Source organism: Notolabrus celidotus, chromosome 6 (assembly GCF_009762535.1).
Source record: "Notolabrus celidotus isolate fNotCel1 chromosome 6, fNotCel1.pri, whole genome shotgun sequence".
NCBI classification, from domain to species: domain Eukaryota; kingdom Metazoa; phylum Chordata; class Actinopteri; order Labriformes; family Labridae; genus Notolabrus; species Notolabrus celidotus.
The window spans coordinates 30,379,342-30,398,828 of NC_048277.1; the positions used below are offsets into that span (position 1 = coordinate 30,379,342).

Genomic DNA, 19,487 nt, shown 5'->3' on the forward strand with positions numbered 1-19,487 from the left:
TTCATCGTCTGTTTTGTCAGAAAATCAAACTACATCAAGATGAAGCACAAAGCAGTAAAGCTTAACACACTTAAACGGCTTCTTTACAACTCCAGAAATCTAATCAACCATTAAAAAGCAATTTATCCTTCTTTCATTTATATTCTGTTTTGGGATCAGACCATTCATGCAAAGTCTGGAACAGGTGGGAATGCCCACAGCCTGTCAATCACAACCTGAAGTGGTTCTTCTTGAAATATTGCAGGGTAGAAAGTAAATATATGCACATAAAGCAGCAGAAAATAAATTGAACAGTGGAGCTGATAAAAACTTGCAGCGAAGCAAATTGTTTTCCCCATAGTTTCATCTCTTTATGATAAAAAAAACCTCATTCCTTTGTTTTGAAAGGTCACAAGTTTGTTTCCTCTGTCACAAAAACAGATGGCTTTGTTGAGTTTGACTTCTCACTAGTTGAAATAAACTGAGGGAATGAAGTATCAGAAAAACAAACAAAGACAAAGTTTACATTTTTACAGGCATAAAGACTGTCACACAGCAGCATTTTCATCCCGTTTACCGTCGAGTGTGTTGAAAGAAAGTAACAGCAAAAGCACTTTCAAAGAGCAAAATATTACCTCCAGTCCCGTGTTGCGTGTCAGTTTGGGCGGCTCATCGTTGACTGGTATGACAGTCACTGAGATGGTGACAGGAAGGCTCCGCCGCTCAATCTCATAAATGGAGGCAGAGAGTGTAAAGCTGTCTTCGGTGGTCTCGGTGCTGTCATGCATGTAGAAGATGCGTCCATTTTTCATCTGAAGAAGACAAAAAGGATCCAGTTGTCACTCAGTTTAGAATCAGACCTGAGTGGTAGCAGGCATCACATAATAGGTGGCGGGAAGGTGAGCCTGAAAGATGGAATAAAAATACAGTGTTGCTCTGTACTCCATAACACCCACATCCGAAGACAGTTCCTTTTTGAGGAACAATGAAGCCATCCTGCCTGGAAAATCTCCCATGAGAACTGGAGGAAACTCAGATTCAAAACATATTGTTGCTTCCAACTCAAATTCTTTATTCCCTAATTTGATTTACATGTGATGGTGCTTAGCGTGATTCAACTTATCACTTGGGATACAACTCAGCCTCTGAAAGCTGTTGTAAAATGTTTTGTGGCTCTAAGGGACCAAAAAGCTCAGCTTTGTTTTGGAGTCTGCAGATTAATAACAGACAGCCTGCATTAGAGAGTGGGATTTGAAAAAGACCGGAGTAAAGAGCAAAACAATGGTGTTGATTTGGACCTTGACCCATACTGGAGCCTCAAAGCAAAAATATCTTTGCTTCTGCAGCCTCCATTGTTCCACAGCATTAAAACAAAATCTCTTTTCAGTCCGTTTATGAAGAGCAGTAAATCTCTAGAGTTTCCATTTAAAACCCCTTTTATCCCATATCATCTCTGTTTAAAGAACAAAGGATAAAGGCAAAAAATGGTTCAATCCAATTTTTAATGTGCTTGATCTTTATAAGCTGAGGGTCTTCAAAAGTGGGAGACAAAGAACTATTTGATCCAGAAAAATGATGACCAGAATTAGCCGAAGCAATCATGAGTTATGGGGGATGTAACAAGAATCGACAGAGTTAGCTTCATAAACTCAACACAGCACACTGCCACTTTGATTTAAAACTCCAGAATTATGGCCTGGACCGGGAGGCGTATGGTTTCCGGACCCGTTGGCCCCGAAATCGATTATTTCATTACGTGTTGTGTGTCATGTCTGGGACGCCTCCTGACTTTGTTACAGAAAGTCTAGCATTTCAGATTTTTCTTTCTGCCTCTTACAATGTCTTATGGCACATCAGTGAGGTTGACCAATGAGAGCAGGGAGCAATCTGCACTTACTCCAAAGACCAAGTACCCTTAGTTGTCAGACTACTTAGGGGTCTTTTATCAGGAAGAGAAATAATAGAAATACTTTAAACAGCTGTTACATGTTTCTAAAGTTTCTATATAAGGTCTACAATCAGGTCTTGAAGTCTTGAAGGGAGCAGCACATGCACAAGGAGAATCTTCCGTGCAGGGACAAAACATTGAGAGGAAGCAGACACACAAAGGAATCAGTCATGTTGTGTCAACTGAGCTGGATGGAAAACAGCACCTGCAAACAGACCAAGCCAACTCTGTCAACTTTCTGCATACAGAAGAACACCCAGCAATCTTCTGTTCTTGTTTCTCACTCATGTAATCATATCTGGATCAAAGAATCTGCCAACCTAATTTAGGAATTACAAAGATCCAGGGCCATGCTCTGCACAGAGGACAGTTGGAACTTTGTTTTGTCATAATCCAGTAAACTGCTGCTATGAGAGGACGTGCTTTAGAGTGCAGGAAGTGCCAAATGGATCCCATATGACTGGCATCCTTCTGGAATAACAACCCCCATCATCATTACTGATCGAGCAAAGTCAGCCAGATGAATGGTCTGCTTGCTGGGACAATAAACAGTAGGTGGTTTCTGGACATGTGGCCTTCAGAGTAGGAGCCATGCTTTTGTCAATACGTGATAGTAGCTGTGTTTAGCTTCACTCTTGATGGATGTTTAGTCTTAGGTAATTTGTGCCCACTGGATTCAGTGAAAATAGAAAGAGGAATATAAACCGTGGGAGCTTGTGCAATTGATCCCGGAAACATTTTGTGCGTAAAAATAAAGATGCCTGTGTGGATTTTTTTTTAGGCTCCCACAAATGGACAACCTAATTGAGACCTGATGGAGAGCTGTCTGTGATTAATGCGAAGGTGTAATAGAGCCAAGTGTTTCAAAGTATTTCCTACATTTCCTCAAGTTGGATCCCCGTCAACATCACATATGTTACTGAATGTTCTCATGATTTAATTGTTCAAAGTCAGAATAAATCACAGTCAGCTCACAAAAAGCCTCACATTGTCTGGCTGGGATCTGTTCTTATGTGACACATCTGGGCCGCAAAGTGCGCACTCAGCTTTTAATTCTTGTGGTTGGGGTCCTATAGATCTGCTGCATGAGAAACTCTCCATTTCTCTTACTGAACCCCCCCACCCCCCATGTTACTGTAAGCTTACATAACCCTCAGAATAAACTATCCCCAAATGATGACTTTATCGCAAAATGACTACACACTTCACTAAGTCCAGCTTCCACTCCGGGGGTCAGGGAAGGGGGGCTGGCCGGTAGGGCTTGAAATAGAGTAAAACTTTGGAGAAAAAACACAACAGTGTTTTACAGAAGAGTACAAATACATCCCTGTTTCATTTTGGAGCAATTACCATCTGGTTTAAATGATGCACAGACTGAGGCTTGGTCATTTATTCTTCAATCTGGTAGTCATTTGGGATGACTGACTGTGTTTCATTGTGTGTATAACAGTGTAAGAAACTGAAAAAGTACACCCCGTGCACACATAGAAAGCCTCCAAGAAGCAGAATAAATAAAAGCTTTTCTCTCCTTGACATTTCCATAGTGGCAGATGATGATATCTATGTTCATTTTGCCTTCCTGCTCCCGACGTAATCACTTCTACGCAGTAGAGCCATTTGGGTTCCACACAGGGATCTTTCAGAGACGGTATGAGTGAGTCTGGCAGTAGCAAAGCTTGGGAGTTGTGTGTGCACTACATATTATTACAGGAATACACCGTGCCAGTTTATTTTGGCTTTGGGCAGTCCGAAGGCCTCGTCAGTTTTTCCACCATGGTTCAGCAAAGTCGAGAGGAGCCGAGGCAGACCAGGGCTACATGTAGGAGCTATAAGATATGCCTCTAACTAGCTCCACTAAACTGTGGTCCTCTCAGAATGCATGAGGTTTTTCCACCGGTATCTACTCATGCATTTTTAATACTTTCCTAAAGCTTGGGCCTCTGAACCACATGGAGGGAGACCAGATAACTGTGCTGCAGCGGCTCCAGATTCTCCATCCTCTCTTTGTGGAACAACACAACAAATCCAAAACAGCACTGAGTAGAAACTGGGGAAAGTTCCATGATGATTTTTTGATGAAATCCTCTTCAGCAGTCACCACAGTGTAGCTGTGTGAAGAAGATGTCATACTCCCTGGGGTTATTAAAATGGTAGGGAACTTGAAGTATTTGTTCTGGGGGTGTTTCTGGGAAGTTTTTGATTCAGAGTGACAAAAAATATATAAATAATCTGTGTCCAAATGAAACCAGGTGTGTTGTGTTGACTTCTGAAGGAATGATTCATGAAATTGTTCTAAACTACTGAAACGACTGCTTCAAATGTCAGTGTTTATGCTATGGTAAAAGTGGCAATACATGTGGAACACGTGGTAACTGTCTTGTGCAAGGAATCATTTGGTAAATATAAGGTCTTAGGATTTATTTTTATAAGTGGGTCTTATAAGTGGGGCAAAAACAGTGCCTGAATGTGACTGTAAATACAGAAACAGCAAATAGAAGTTTAACACTGGATCCTATTTTTCCACATATCTAGGTATTAATGATTGATTTTTACATCACATTTTGTATTATATCCAGCAGAAAAAAAGGGATTTAAGATGATCAGACTTCTGTGTGTTCTTCTGAATGATAGTTTTCAGGGTTTTAGAAACTGTAATTGGTAAACATGTTAATTATAGGCCATACATTATAGAGGAGAAGAGTCAAAAAGCCAGTTGCCCCCATTGTTATCAAGCAGCTAATCAAGCTAAAAACATTAGCACAGCATGGTGCCAATTTGGCAAAAAATGATCATTTACTATTTTCTCAATGCATTTGAGACACAATGAGGGAAAGGATCGCTCAGTCTAGATATACAAATCACTCACAAAAGCACAGTTGGACTTCTCCTTTCACTTAAGAGACTACTACTCATAAACAACAGCTTCCTCTTCATGTCCTGTTTTGGTACGTTAACTAATCATCTCCTAATCCTGACCCCACATTTTGGTGCCTAAACCTAACCAAGTACTGTTGGTTGCTAAATCTAACCAACAGAATCTGTTTGACTGTGTTTTTAACATGTTGTAAAACAGCTGCTCTTGGTTATGTTTTGGAACACAACGTGCATGGTTAGTTGTGCATCAAAATATAGCTTTGGCTAATGTAATCACTCATTGTTAAGCACTGGTTTCACAGGAGACTCAAACTCTAGAAACCTGGATGAATGCCTAAAGCTTCGAGGAACTAATGGGTTGTGTTTTTTTTTGGTGCCCCCTGTGGACAAAGTGGGGGCAATCAATCTGTTTTCTGATCTTGCCCTCTACATTTTAATTCTCATCCTTCTATATTTTAAGTGTCTAACATGCAACTCAAAATCAATGTTTGACAAAGGAAAACTTAAGAAATGGCTCATTCTTCAGCCTGCGTCATCTTGTCTGACATCTACCCCCATGGTAAGTGTTACTGGCATATGAAATAACCATATAGCAACAATCTTCTTCTCATTGATGGTCTAATTTGCTCATATAGAGACATCTGAATTAAGTTTACTCTGTTCTATTACCAGCTAAAAACTCCTAGCATGAACTTTAACCCATTCATTCATCCCTTCTTGCTCTGATAGGAATAGCCTGATTTGAATATGTAGAGATGTTTGGTGATTTTTTTGCTGTTGAAATAAGGTTATTGAAAACTTTCATTATACGGTTACATACCTCATCCCATGTAAAGTAGGCCAGTTCTCCCTGCTCGTAGCGGATGTCTCCATGCTGGGGAGGCTCCTCCACAACAAAGTCAACATTAGCTGAGCTGTAGAAAGGATGTGTGATGTTAACAATGTCTTCGTTTATCAATCTGCTGTGGCCCTCCTTCACTGTAAAGTTGAAGATCTGGATGGGGATGAGCCGGGGCATGATGTTCACAGAGACTTGCAGGTCTTCTACTGTGGTAAAACCATTACTGACATCAACAGTGAATGCGTCATTGCCCTGAAAGGAGATAAATGTTCAAACAAGTTTTAAAAATAAACCCTGTACCTCATCAGAGGTTGAGGTCATCTTTTGTCGGATTTTACTCTCAGATTATAATTATGGAGGAGAACAAGCTGCCACATCTGATTTATCACGACAGGATATGAGTGACTACAAACCTGGATGGATGCAGACACATAGAAAATGCGCTCCTGATCAATGTCCTCTTGGGAGAAGGAGTGAATGTAGTTGAGGACAGGTGAGACTGGGCTGTCTGAGCTGTTAATCAGTTTGACCACATGGCCCAGATTAGGGGGGGCTTTGATGGTGAAAACCATTTCTGTAGGCAGAATATCAGCTTGAACCACCTAAAGGACAAAGAAACATGCTTTTAGAATATCATCATACAGATCTGAAAAATGTTAAACTTGAAAAGATCAAGTTGGCCTGAAATAAAGCTGGTATATCAACATTATGTTGTTACCACTTTATAAAGAAAAGCTGCACCGTGCTAAAAAATACAACAGAGAAGCCTTTCTCATGCTGTAAACTTTTTCAAGGTTAATACTTAGTCAGCTAAACGATTAAATATAGTCACCTTCACTAAGTCGACATCAGAATGAGAAGTTGGTTAAACAAATCATTGACATTTTGATTATTATAGGCTCAGAATACCGGCCATATGCTGTCTCTAAGCTATAGCACAACCACCTGCTAACTAGCCAGGGCTGTACTCTGATTGATGGCTACTGCCATAGTGTTATAATGCTTTATCACCTAGATATAAACAAGCACAGATGACAGACGGCATCTTGCAGCAAGGCTTGGTTTGTCAGTATTGTGATATAGAAAAAGGAGATAAAGCTATATGAAGGTTGTGCCTGGATTGCACATAAAAATTTAATAACAGCAATGCGTAACCAGCACAGGTATGTTAATGTTAACTTACAAGGCCGTTCACCCGTAGACTCTGTGATCCTAAATTTAGCCCATTAAATAAATTGTGCTCAATTTTGACTGTTTCCTGAAAGTTTTTTTTTTTTACCTTTAAATTACTATAAATTAGTGGCTTCATAACATCCCTAATGAAAATCTAGTGGTTTAAGGGAAGCTAATAGTATCCAATTGAGACTCTGTGACCATATGACAGACACAAACTTAAATAATAGCATTTGGAATCATTTAAAGTCACGCTGCAGATTTATGATCACCCCATTTTGAGAAAATTGAATAAACTGTCTGGAGCCTGAAGTCTTGGTCATGCTTGTATATGACCATATTTCTGAGAATCGTACTACTTTGTATTTTATAGCAAGGACACGCATTGGAAAAGCTCCCGGAGGCAAAGTCATATTTTACCTGTTGAAGAAGGCAATCTGTGGATGCTGTGTTCACTTTATATTTCAGTGCTTTGTGCATTGGGTGGTAAAATAAAACAATTGGGTATTGCTGTTTTTTAATATGTGCACTATGGTAAAGTTAAGGGAAAAGAAAAAGTAACTTTCATGAAGATACTTCATTGTATTAAAAGTCAGGATACACAGACTGTTCTCTGTAGAAGGACAATTCAAACCTCATTAATTGCTCTGAAGATAAAGTGCAGGCAGGATTGTCTTATAAATTACAGTGGGCTTCAGGAAGTTTCTCTGGGGGATGCTTAGCGCTCTGTTTTCCTCACTTAATAGACTGTAATTTGGTACGTAAACTAGATTCAAAGCAGAAGCTGTACAGTCACATTTAGCCCTGCTTTCATGTGGTTACGTTTAGATTAGAGACTGGGATACAAAACAGGCCTGTTTGCCTGTATGTCATGTGAAAGTTTCACGAGGAGAAAATAAACTTGGAAAAGGACACACTATGTGTATTGTCACATAATCACTTCCAGATTGTGTAAATATTGAATGCTGTCTTACTGAATAAAAACCAAATGCCATCTTTATAGTCAAATGTGAGCTGAGTACTATGATTTAAAAAGCATGTGTGACTTCTGAGCAATCTACCTATAAGTTAAAAACATCAGTTTTGCTTGACATACTGGGGTTACAGTATGGGTAGACATTACCTTGAGATAATCCTGGTTGATTATGGTGTGCTCTCCCTCATAGGAAATGATGATCTCATTAGTTATCACCTCAGGCTCAGAAAGGTAACCTTGCTTGAATATCTTAATCCTGAACGTGCCCTCTTCAGAGTGTCCTCGAGCAGTGACAGTGAAGCTGAAAGAGTCTTTGGACCTCAGACTCTCATAGTTATGCTCATATGACACAACTCCTTTTTTCAGGTCCTCCTGAGTGAACACTGACGCCTCGATCCCACTCACAATAATCCTGCCGTCACTGGGTGGGGATGTGACCTGGAATTTGATTTCACTGTCGTCCCTGATGTCCATGTTGGTGTCAGCGCTCAACAGCGTGGTATTAAGGGTCTTGGTGCTTCCGTGGTCGATGACAATGATTGTGTTGTTCACAACTTGCAGGTAGGGCTCACCTGCCTGTATTTGAAGCAGTGCGGTGCTCTTGTGGAAGCCATCCGACACCTGCAGTGAGAAGGTTTCCCGGTCTGCTCCATGGTGGACAAAGAGGACATTCCTATCTCGCAGGTCAGCTTGGGTAAAACGGAACAGTGGCTGTGAAGGATTCGACTTGGCAACTATGTTGCCGGAGAGAATGCCTTCACGAGCGTAGACAATCTGGGTGTCATTGAATCCTGAGTCGTCATCTTTGAATTGAATAACATCAGTTGTCAGCAGACGCTGGCCATGACGGGCTACATTGAAGACTTTATCCACAACCCTCACTGGTGCATGCTCATTCTTGGATTGAATAGATATTTTGAAGACATCGGTCGCTGATGCTTGATCGTCTGAACCTTCTGCACCGTTATCTACCACTGAAAAATAGAACTCATCCGCGCTAGTCTTGGAGCCGTCATGCTTGTAGATAAGCCTGTCAAGCTTGAGGTCTTCATTGCTGAACACTCTTATTGCCCCCTCAAATCTCGGCTGCCCCGGTGGAGTGTCCCTCATCAGTCGCCCGTTATTTGGCCCTTTTGTGACCGTGTACACAAAATCTGTAGAGCCTGGAGATTGCATCCAAAGATAGTATTTGTTCAGAGTCTGTTCACCACCTTGCAAGACAATCATTCTCTCATTGGTCAAAGTAGGAGCATCTGCATTGCCGAGGATGTTGATCGGGAAGGTGTACAGAGGGGAATACTGATCATTGACAAGGACTCTGAACTGGAACTGGTCTGTACTGTCCACAGCTCTTTGAACACGCACTTTGTAGCTAACAGCACTGTCCGAAATGTCTTTCTGTGTGAAGGTGTCACCCTCATTTAGTTCTCTGTCTGACAACTGTAGACTACCAAGAGTTGGAGGCTTGACAAGGACGTATTTTACAGCTTCTGGAGCTGCGTTTTCCCCTTTCACCTCTGCCTGAAGCTCTGAGAGTCCAATCGTTTGCTCTTCACCAGCCTGCATCTCCAGTGCTACCATGTTAGAAACTTTTACTTGTGCAGGCATGATCTTGACTAAGAAAGTGTTTTTCCTGAGGTAGAACTGCCCCAAGTGGATGTCGAACTCAATGCGCTCGACCACAATATCCTCCTGGTCGCTGGAGTCTGTGCTGACATATCTTAGGGCGACTTGATCCAGATCAGATTGATGGAAAGTTGTAACTTGCTTGTACATTCCCTCGCTTGTCATTTTTTGTAGCTCCCCATACATCAGAGGTTGTGTGACGTTGTACATGATATCTCCGTTGCGAGGGTGACCAATGACAGCCAGATGTTGAACACCAATGGACATATTGGTTCCTTGAGATAGGAGAAGTCCTGTGTTTGTGACAACAGTCATGTGTGGCTGTGTCACTGCTAACTTAAAAGAAGTTGAATGGCTCACTGACTGTCCATCAGATACCTCTAAGGTCATTTCAGCAGGGCCACCACCTCTGTGTACAAAATAGATGTTGCCATCTTTCAAGTCCCTGCAAGAGAACTCTGAGATGCTTCTCCCCGGCTGCTGACCATTCTCCAAGTATCCAACTTCTGCATTCAGTTCTGAGGTTTCAGTTATTACTAACTCATCACAGCGGGAGTCTGAATCTGTGATTTTGATGAGTGCGGGACTCAGACGAGTCCTGCCATTTTCTGTGATTGTGATTTCACCTCCACCAAGCTGTGGTATATCATTGACAGGAAGAATTTCAACAGGTAGGACATAGTCACGAGGAGTACTCAAACACTCTGGGAGGAAGCCATTACTCATAGCGACCACTTGTAGTTGGATTTGATCAGCATGCCTTTCATTTCCATCATGCATGTACTTGATTTTCTTGTTGACGATATCCAGAAGAGTGAACTTGTTTGTGCGTCTTGTGCTAGTGTTGACATCAACAAGGCCATACCAGGGATCATTCTGGATAGTAAAGATTATATCAGACTGCCGCATTCCTGCTGCACTGAGGTCAAAAGTAGGTTTTAGGTTGAGGATATCAAGAACAGCTTCGCCACTTTCAGACACGAACAATGGGGTGACATCAAGAAGTCTTCTTACACTTTTAAAAATCTCTGGCGTGTCATCTGTTGGGAAGCAATGCTGGTCATCTAAGTTCATATTAACATATCGAATGCGAACAGGAGGAGAAGTTGTAGTTGCGTCAGCGTCATAGTAACTTGAGTAGTCATAGTCCTCTCCTTCACATTTAACATGAATGTCTTTGGTAACCAAGGCATCCTGCAGGCTTCTGTACTTTTGGTTGACTTTGATTTCCCCTAAGCAACCAATGAAGGATTCAGCTGACATTTCCTCCTCTATCTGACTCAAGTACCCACTCTCGCGAAAAACATCCTTCATTTTCCCATGGATGCCTCCCAAGTACAAGTTTCCAACCAAATCCAACTTTTCTTTTGAGTCAATAGGTAGAGAAGCAGACTGGCTGTCTACATTAATGGTGAAAGAATCCTGACTGATCTCCACCTTCACTCTGTGCCACTGGTCATCATCCAGCTGCACATTGGTGTTCTCCAGCACCTCTATGCCATTGCCAAGGTCCAGTATACCTTTGAGAAAGCCTTTCACAACACCAATAGCAATAAAGTCTGAATCTCGTCCAGGGCTGAAAATCAGTAATGCATCCTCAATGGTGGTTTTCATTAGGATCTCTAAGGCTCTTGGAGCACCGCTGGCCCCGCTCCATGTAGGGAAGGAAACAAAGGAATCAGGTGTGCTGAAACTGATTGCCTCCCCATCACCAGCCTCAAACTCACTGCTGCAGGCCTCCTTGGTGTCATGACATTGCTTAAACACAGTGCCGAGGATGTCAAACTGATGGGATTCAAATTTGACCTGGGTCATGCAGCCACGAAAAGGGGTAACGGCATTGCTGAGGTAGGAAGCTTCCAGTTCTCCTATTCCTCCCAGCCAAATGCCCAGGTCAATGTTGAGCTGTTCCTGGGAGTCGTCCACCGGCACATACGTTGGGAAGAGCTCATCAATTGTCATGGTGAGCTTGCCGTCTTGCAGCGTGAGTGAAACTTTGTGGTCCATGAGGTTGTTGAGTTGTACTCCTTGGGATGAGGTCAAGGTCACCTCGCCAGCACCCATGTTCATCCTTGCCTGTGAGACAACAAAGACATTGCATTTATTAAAAGCCAACAATACATCTTTTAACACATGCATGCACATTGTGGCATATGTTGTAGGTATTCTTGTATATATCATATCATTATTTATGATATATGCAGTGTATCTACAAGCCCAGAAAATTCTTTAGGTATGCATATATATTTTTTTACTTCACCACACAAAACTGAACTACTTCCAGCAGTAAATCTCAAAGAACCCACTTTTCATAAGATAAAGTTGAACAACATAATTCCCCAACATGCATATTAAAGTCCTCTCTGCTTACTCTGTCTTATATCACTCAGAGGAACAAAATTAGAAAGACTAGAATGGTAATATTCTCTTTTATTAAACACACTCTCGGATTTCAACTCATTGGAAACCCAGAAAAATTGTACCTTTCTGAGGAAAATCTATGTGAAACTCTTTGATAGCACACCTCATGTTAATTGTGCTGCTCTCCTAAGCTGTCAAGCAATCTATCATTGATTTAAAATGTCAGGGGTCTCATTTCAGTGACAATTAGAGAAGACAGCAGGAAAATCTAATCAATTTAGGTTGTTTTCAGAGTGGCGCCTATGAAATGTGTTGTGTATTTGTTAGTGTTGAACATCTCCAACAAACCTGTGGACAGACTTGTGAGATCTTTGATATTTATGGTATATTTTACAGGTTTACAAGTGAGTATTATCAGATATGATTGGCTTGGGATGATAGTAGAGAATGAATCAGCTCATTATCCAACTGAAACAATAATGATGTCACTTTTTAAGAAAATCTTTCGTGCGTTTAATTACCTTCCACCAAAACAGCACAAAACAAGACATCATGCATCCACTGAATCAGAAATGGAGAACACAATAAGAGAGATTTTTACTCTGAAATATAATATATACAAATAAAGGACTGCAAGTAGTTTGTCCTCAGACTGTCTCTACAGTTGGAGGACAATAATGTGTAACAGGGACTCACTGAACTACATTAGAATTTAAGGTCCCTTCTTTATGTCAATCAGTTTGGATAATGAGGTAATGGGGGGAATTGTATTTAGCACTAAAGACAACCAATGCTGTCTCACCTCCTTTTATCAAATAATTAATATACTTTTTTTGGGTCAGTGCCGTGGTACTTCAGCCTGACTCGAGTCAGATTTCTTTGGAAACCACAAGTCAACTTGAACTGGATCAATGTTGGACTCAGTCTTGGACCTAGACTCAAGTCAGACTCAGACGGAGAGGAGGAATCAGACTTTTTCATGAATTAAGACTGTTTTTTTGTTTTTGGCCTTAAAAATCTATTCAGTTTCCAGCAAGTGCAGGCACATGATCACCTGCATGTGCGCCCACATGCTGTTCTGTTCAGCAATAGTTACTTCAAGAATACCTAAAGAAGTGCAACAAATCAGGTGTTAGGTCAGTCAAAATTGGGATAACAGGTATTTTTTAGTTTATTTGACTCTACAGTGACCCCATTCAATGAGGCCACCTCCTCATAAAGAGAGCAGTGGAGCACATTTAGCACTGTGCTATCATTGTTAATTTAAGGGATCTGGATACCCTAACAGGATCAGTCAGAAACTAATGTTAATGAATGAAATGTATTTTCTATGCGTTAAATAGGCCCCACACAGTCTGTCCAGGTGCATACAGTGAACAGATTGGAGTGAATCAGCGCTCCTCCTTATAATAAATAGCAATGCCATTTGTGACTCAGATTCTTCTTAAGTGACTAAGGCTAGACATGAATACTTGCAACATGACTCAAAATCTGCTTCAATTTTCAAATACTGAAATTTAAGTATTGATTGAGTCCTGCTGTCTCTCAGTGAATTCACTGTGAATGCTATCATGGCAAATTTTGGAACAGAAAAACATCACCAAGTTCAGTAAATACTGCAGCCATGCTCGTATAATGTTCAAAGTATAGGTTTGATTTTTCTGTAAATATATCAGTCCCTCCAGGATTTCGCGGGATTTTTTTTGTGATTGTTGCGGCCCAAAAAGCCTGAATTTGCGACAGCTTTTTGAAAAAATTGCGGTGAAAGTTGCGATTATTTTTTTTGCTTTTTTCCTCTGATAACATCTCAGGGGCAAGTAAATACGCTAAATTACAGTTGTTTTTCGAAAACATTGTTGATGTGGCCACTGTGACTGTATTTTGATTCTCTTGATTCACAGAAAAAATGCCATGAAAGGACTGTATTGCACATTTACGACGGTCCCTGAATGCACCTCACAGCGACTGAGGCACAGACCAGGCGCAGGGTCAGTTCCCGGCATTCTGAAATGCATCTTCATCTTTGATGACGAGGAGTTGATCCAAACTTACTAAATGTGTCTGATGTTTCACCAAACTGGATTAAATCAAGCTGTAGACGCCAAGCTTTTTACGGTAACCACGGCAACAACATCAAACATAAAATATTAAACAGACGTCCCCTGGTTGTGTCTTTGTCACTAACGCACACCGGGGGTTAAAATCCTCAATGAAGATGAGACAGATGCATGAAGGTGAGGAGAGCTGGTTCATAAAGCACACCTGCTGCAGGTAGTGACCAAGCTAACACTGAGCCCCTCAGTCTATAAATAACAACGTTGTCATGGTCACTTGTCCTGCCTGCTGTCCCCTCTTTTCACCCGTTCTCCGTGCGTGTTTTGAAAAGTGACGATCAAGTGAGGACTTATGTTTATGTTCCAAGGAAGTTAAATTGATGACAAAACCGATGACGTACAGGGGCTGAGATTAAGGTAATTGGTCAAATTTGCGGGAAAGTTGCGGTGATTGTATAAAATTGCAAGGCCGCGAAAAAATCGCGCTGATTGGTTGAATTTGCATTGATAGTTGCGATCGCGAAATCGCAACTTCCTGGAGGGACTGATATATGTGACTTATGAAGGTCCATTATATTAGCATGTCAAAGACTATTTCTTTCAATTCCACATTAACCATTTACCTGTACTTTCCCGTTCAGGAGCTCGAGGAAAAGGTAATCCTCCATTCCTGCAGCCAGTAACAGCAGCCCACTTCGCCGGCTTGTCTTGATCTGCAGTGACAGCTGGAAACTGGAAACATCTTGGACGGCCTGTAAACTGCAGTAGCTGTCCCCAAAGTAAGATTCTGTAGAAAATGAAAAGAGGACATTAGAAAAAAAGATAAGACAAAGGTATCATGTCAGCCTGGAAGACCAAAGGCATAAACAGTAACAGCTATCCCTAATTTTCACTGAATGTAATCCTACAAAAACATTGTTTTCAGGAAAAACAATTCACGATTTGCATTTTTCTGTGATAGCGTAGCATGGCTCACTATACCTCTCTGCAAAAACGTGTAAAGCTTAACCTCACTGCTGGATGGCGACCGTGTGAATTCTATTTCAGAAGTTTGAGGAAACCAATTGAATTAACATTTTTCTCTGAAACCAATATTTTAGTGTGACGGGTTCTGGACTGATCTCTATATTAACAAGTGTCCCCCCAGCTGGTCCTGGCTGAAGAGGAGCTCCTCTGGCCTCAAAGGGACTCTCTCACTGAGACATCACTCATTACTCCTGCTGAGAGTTTTCCAGGCATGTAGAGTCTTGGGGTGTAGGATTTCCCAGGCTTGAGCTGTCTCGTTTCCAGTGATATGCTAATTCAGCCACCTGCCTCGGCCTGTGCTCGCCGGGGCCCCCGACAAAATGTAAACCACGGAGGAAGTCAATTATTTCCCTGTGCACATGCTCTGAAATTGAACTGGACTGCCTCCAAGACCCTGTTTCCTCACCATGTGTTTTCCACAGCTTTCTCCAAAAGATATAGAACAGGGGGGCTTTCCATTAGCCACCCACTCACCCTCACAGGGAAGATAGTTCAAGACACAGGAACTCATCTGAACACAGTAAAGTCTTCTGATCACACAATACAGATGCTTTGAAATATTTGGAATAGAGAGGCAGATAGAGAAGCTGCTGTTAGAGTTAGAACATTCCTACGAGATCACAAGGATCAAAATATTCACTCAAACACAACAGAAGCTTCCAGTAGCCCAGCAGGATGGTGGGCTTGATGCCGCCAGGGAAAAAATCTCACCAAATAACTTCTCAGACAAGGCTGAGTCAGAAAATAGAAGAGGAGAAATACATTACTAAACATTCACATAGCTATAAATGGAGAAGTATTTTCTCCAGACTCATGAGGAAGGTGTTCAAGAGGAGGATGTTTGTATATATGTGTGTCTTTAAAGGGCAGTGTGTGTCTGTGTTGCATCTTTATTAATGCCACGCTGCCAACTTCACAACACTGAAGGGCACATTGGTCCTTTGCTTTCTCATCCTGTAAATGAACCCCTCCATCCCAACTCTCAACAAACAGCAGAAATGTGAGCAAAGACAATCATTTTGATGTCAGCAAGGACAAAAAAGACAAAGCTTTTTTTCCCCGTGACCATGCTTTAGTGATTTCACTAAGAGGCATTTGCTTTCGGTTCCAAGGCTGCTCCGTCATGAACAAAGTCAGTGATGAACGGTCTTGGCACAGTGACAAATACACAGACTTTTCGATTATACACCGCTGCACAGTGCTGGTCTCCTGCAGCCGAATATAAAAGAGCCGTGTTGGTGGCTCTTAAAACAGAATATCACAGGAAACAGTTTTTGACTCCTAACACAGCTCGGTTTTTATAATGAACATTAGGAATGAAAATAAATTATAGAGAACTAGCAAAAGCAGAGCAATTATATGATTTGCAGGACTTTAAAATGAGAATGGAGCTGAAAATGCAAATATCATTTGTATAAGTGAATGATATTGAATTATCACAGTTACACAACATTCATTTCCAAAATGTCACTGTTCACAGGCTATTGTCGTTAGCTCTTACTAACTGTGCCTGAGGCTATTATGGTACAGTTCACAGAGTTTCTGGTCAGGCTAAGGTACTGCAAATGAAAGAATGGTGCTAATTGCACAAGAGCCTCCAGGCTGAAACTGAAAAATGGGGGGAACAGACTCTTTTCTTACAGGCAATTGCATTAACAAAGAAAATCGCAATGAGCTCCATGGTTCTTAAACCCCGAGCTTTTGTTGGATTGTTCACTGAGCATGGGGATAAAAAGCTGAAGGAGAGAGCGATGCCAAGACAATTCTGCCCGGGGATTTTCTGGTTCGAATTCAGCTTGCTGCTGTTGCCTTCAGGAAGAGAAGCACATTTTCTAATGATACACACAATAGCTCTACTCTCTGCAGTGTACCTGGACCTGGAATTCATTAGCTCCCCGGCTAAGCCTGTAAAGCTGAGAGAAGAATGGGCTTCATGTAGGAAAGCACATTTCGACGGTGCTATCTGTTTAAATGCCCTGCTCTGTGACACCGCTTTTGTCTCTGCTCTCTTTGCTCACACCGTCCCTGTGCTCACACCGTCCCTGTTCTCACACACCGGCTAACAGGCATGCAAAAAAAAAGACTCAAACCTTCAGGATGAAAGTCAAACATAATAATGAAAAAGTCTACAGTTTTCAACAACATAACACTCAGCTATGTTCTCCATCTTCTAGGCTCTTGGGACTCTGTAGATGGAATCTTGCTGAGGATTTTTTTTTTTGCTGATAAGGCATCATTATCTGGAAAGGATCATCCCTGCTCCACAGGAGAGTAAGCTTGAGCTGTGAAGCTGCTGCCACACTCGGTGTCAGTCTGTGTGCTGAGTTTTAACCACCTAAGAGGACGGTCTGTGGTCCCCTTTAGCTACCACACCCCTCCTCACACTGCTTTATTGTGCAGCAAGCAGAATGCTGGTCTTAGGCCAATGCAGATGGCTATAATTTGATGAGTGACTGCGCTTGTATCCATAATGCTCGGAGGAAACCGAGCCTGCTTCTCTTTCACAGACGACTCAATGAATTACCCCGTTGTCTTTCCTTCCCTTTCCTTCTCCTCCTCTTCACCATCCTCTTTTGGTCTCGATCTAGAAACACATGCCCGGAAGAACATAGGGAAGAGAGACACGCTGACCACAAGTGCAGGAAGATTAGAGACACTCAGACGACTGTGTAGTCCTGTGACTGTTCTGTGCCCATGAGTCAGAGTCATTTCAGTCGTATTTAGGAGTATGAAGACAGACAGAGAAAAAAAAATCTGCCTTTGAAATACCAAATCTGGCTTATTTACTGGTAAACAAAGAAAATACCTCATTTATATGAATGAGCCTGAAGAGGAGTATCTGTCAATCTGTCTTATATGTCAATGTTCCATAAATAAGATGTTCGTTTCTCATGAATTATACGATATTCTTGTTTAAAATGCAGAAGCAAAACCACTGGGTGTGTGTTCCTCCACACCAATGTTGCCATGGTAGCACTGCCATGGATCCAAACAAACCACCTACTTGCATAAGCCATGGTTAAACCACAGTGAGCTTGCCTATAAATAGAGGTTGATGTTGGTCATTTGTTTCCTTTACTGGGCTGTGCCTACTACAAGAGGGTATACCGGCTCCTGCATGTGATTATATGAAGCAGAGGGTGTTGTTAACCATAGATAAAATGGAGAGCTTAAAGAGGTGTAAAGGCATCTGCCATATGTCTGCATGGTAATTACTATAATAAATGATTACATGTCTCATAGGGGTCAAAAGCAATTGATGTTAAAACAGCAGTGGAAAACAGTCATCACTTATTAAGGGGGCAGGGGCGTGTCCAGACATTTTTGAATGAGGAGCCCAGACCAGGTCACTGATTGATACAGGGTGGCGTGTACTGGCATTATTTCACCAATTATATCAACTTCGACTTCTAATTTAATGTTATCAAATTGATGTTATGTTCCTGTTCCTGTTTAAAGTTTAAAAATAAATAAATAAACACAGCAGAGTGGCAACATTACAGTGCCACTGACTCTCCCAGCATCTTGTTGTAGCTGAGCTGAGCTAGCTGGTTTGTACCATAGACGTTAAAATGAATGCCACAAGTGTTCAAAGACTGTGCAACGAAAACATTTGGAGCTCCCCCTACTGACTGGTTATGATAAAGTCCACCTCCTCCATGTTTACAGATGGAACTTGGGTCAAACTATAAAATTAAAATGCAAGTCAAATACATTTTTCTCAAACATGGTGTCTGTCGTTATAGGTAGTTTGTATCATGTTGATTTATGTGCAAGCGTGAATTTTTATTAGAAGTATGGTTTTAAATAGTTATTTAATGTTTAAAAGATGACTGGTTGACAGCTCTGTTGACAAATGAGGCTCCTGCAGAGCATTTTTTTTTACTGGATTAGCTGAGTACTGTAGAGGAAGACCGGCAACAATAAACTTTCCGTAGCCATAGAGTATTTGCCTCAAATCAACACAAGAATCTGTTCTGCCGTGTAGTGGCGGTTCTGGGGAGGGGCCAACAGGGGCCAGTGCCCCTGTAAAACTGAACCTGGACCCCCCTGTGGCCCCCTCTCCACACCAAAATAATATTATACAATAAAAAAAGCTTCGGTATCACACTGATGTTACAGGTGGAACACATGCGTGTGGCACTTGGTTCCAGTCTCTTAGAGCACACAGGGACTCATGTTGAGTGTAAACAGCCAAACAGCTGCTGTCAGTCTGCATTCTGATATAGTACACAGCAGTATATATGTATATTATATAGGGATGCACTGATGTTTTGCCAGTTTGTTCTCAGCCGGTCCTCGTCCTTCTCAGTCTCTTTTGTCAGGGTTGAATGTGTCCCTCTGACAACACCCTTGGCCCCAGCCTGGCCCCCCCAGTAAAATTGGTCTAGAACCGCCGCTGCTGCCGTGAACTGTACCGACCTGAGGGATCTTTGATGTTTTATCAGTTAGTTAAATGCATGTTTTGGGTAAAGTAGCTTGTGGTTCTACCAGCTAGATCGCTTCTGCACATGTTTTGGAAAATAAGTCACCCAGTTGGGAGGTATTTTGGCTTCACATCTCACAATAAGAGGAGCATGGAGGTGTGGCGTCTATACTAGCGTCAATGGTCAATGGATTGAAGATAAG

General features: G+C 41.6%; 1 protein-coding gene across 1 annotated transcript in view; it reads right to left on the reverse strand.

Annotated features, from left to right (window-relative positions):
• cspg4 (chondroitin sulfate proteoglycan 4) overlaps nucleotides 1-19,487 on the reverse strand; it is a gene marked incomplete at its 5' end in the record, with an annotated part of 166,650 nt that overhangs the window by 22,599 nt on the left and 124,564 nt on the right. Inside the window, 5 exons of the mRNA XM_034685162.1 lie at nucleotides 615-791; nucleotides 5,622-5,894; nucleotides 6,056-6,244; nucleotides 7,939-11,493; nucleotides 14,456-14,619. Coding sequence (XP_034541053.1) covers nucleotides 615-791; nucleotides 5,622-5,894; nucleotides 6,056-6,244; nucleotides 7,939-11,493; nucleotides 14,456-14,619 — 4,358 coding nt within the window. The remainder of the gene's footprint in view (nucleotides 1-614; nucleotides 792-5,621; nucleotides 5,895-6,055; nucleotides 6,245-7,938; nucleotides 11,494-14,455; nucleotides 14,620-19,487) is intronic.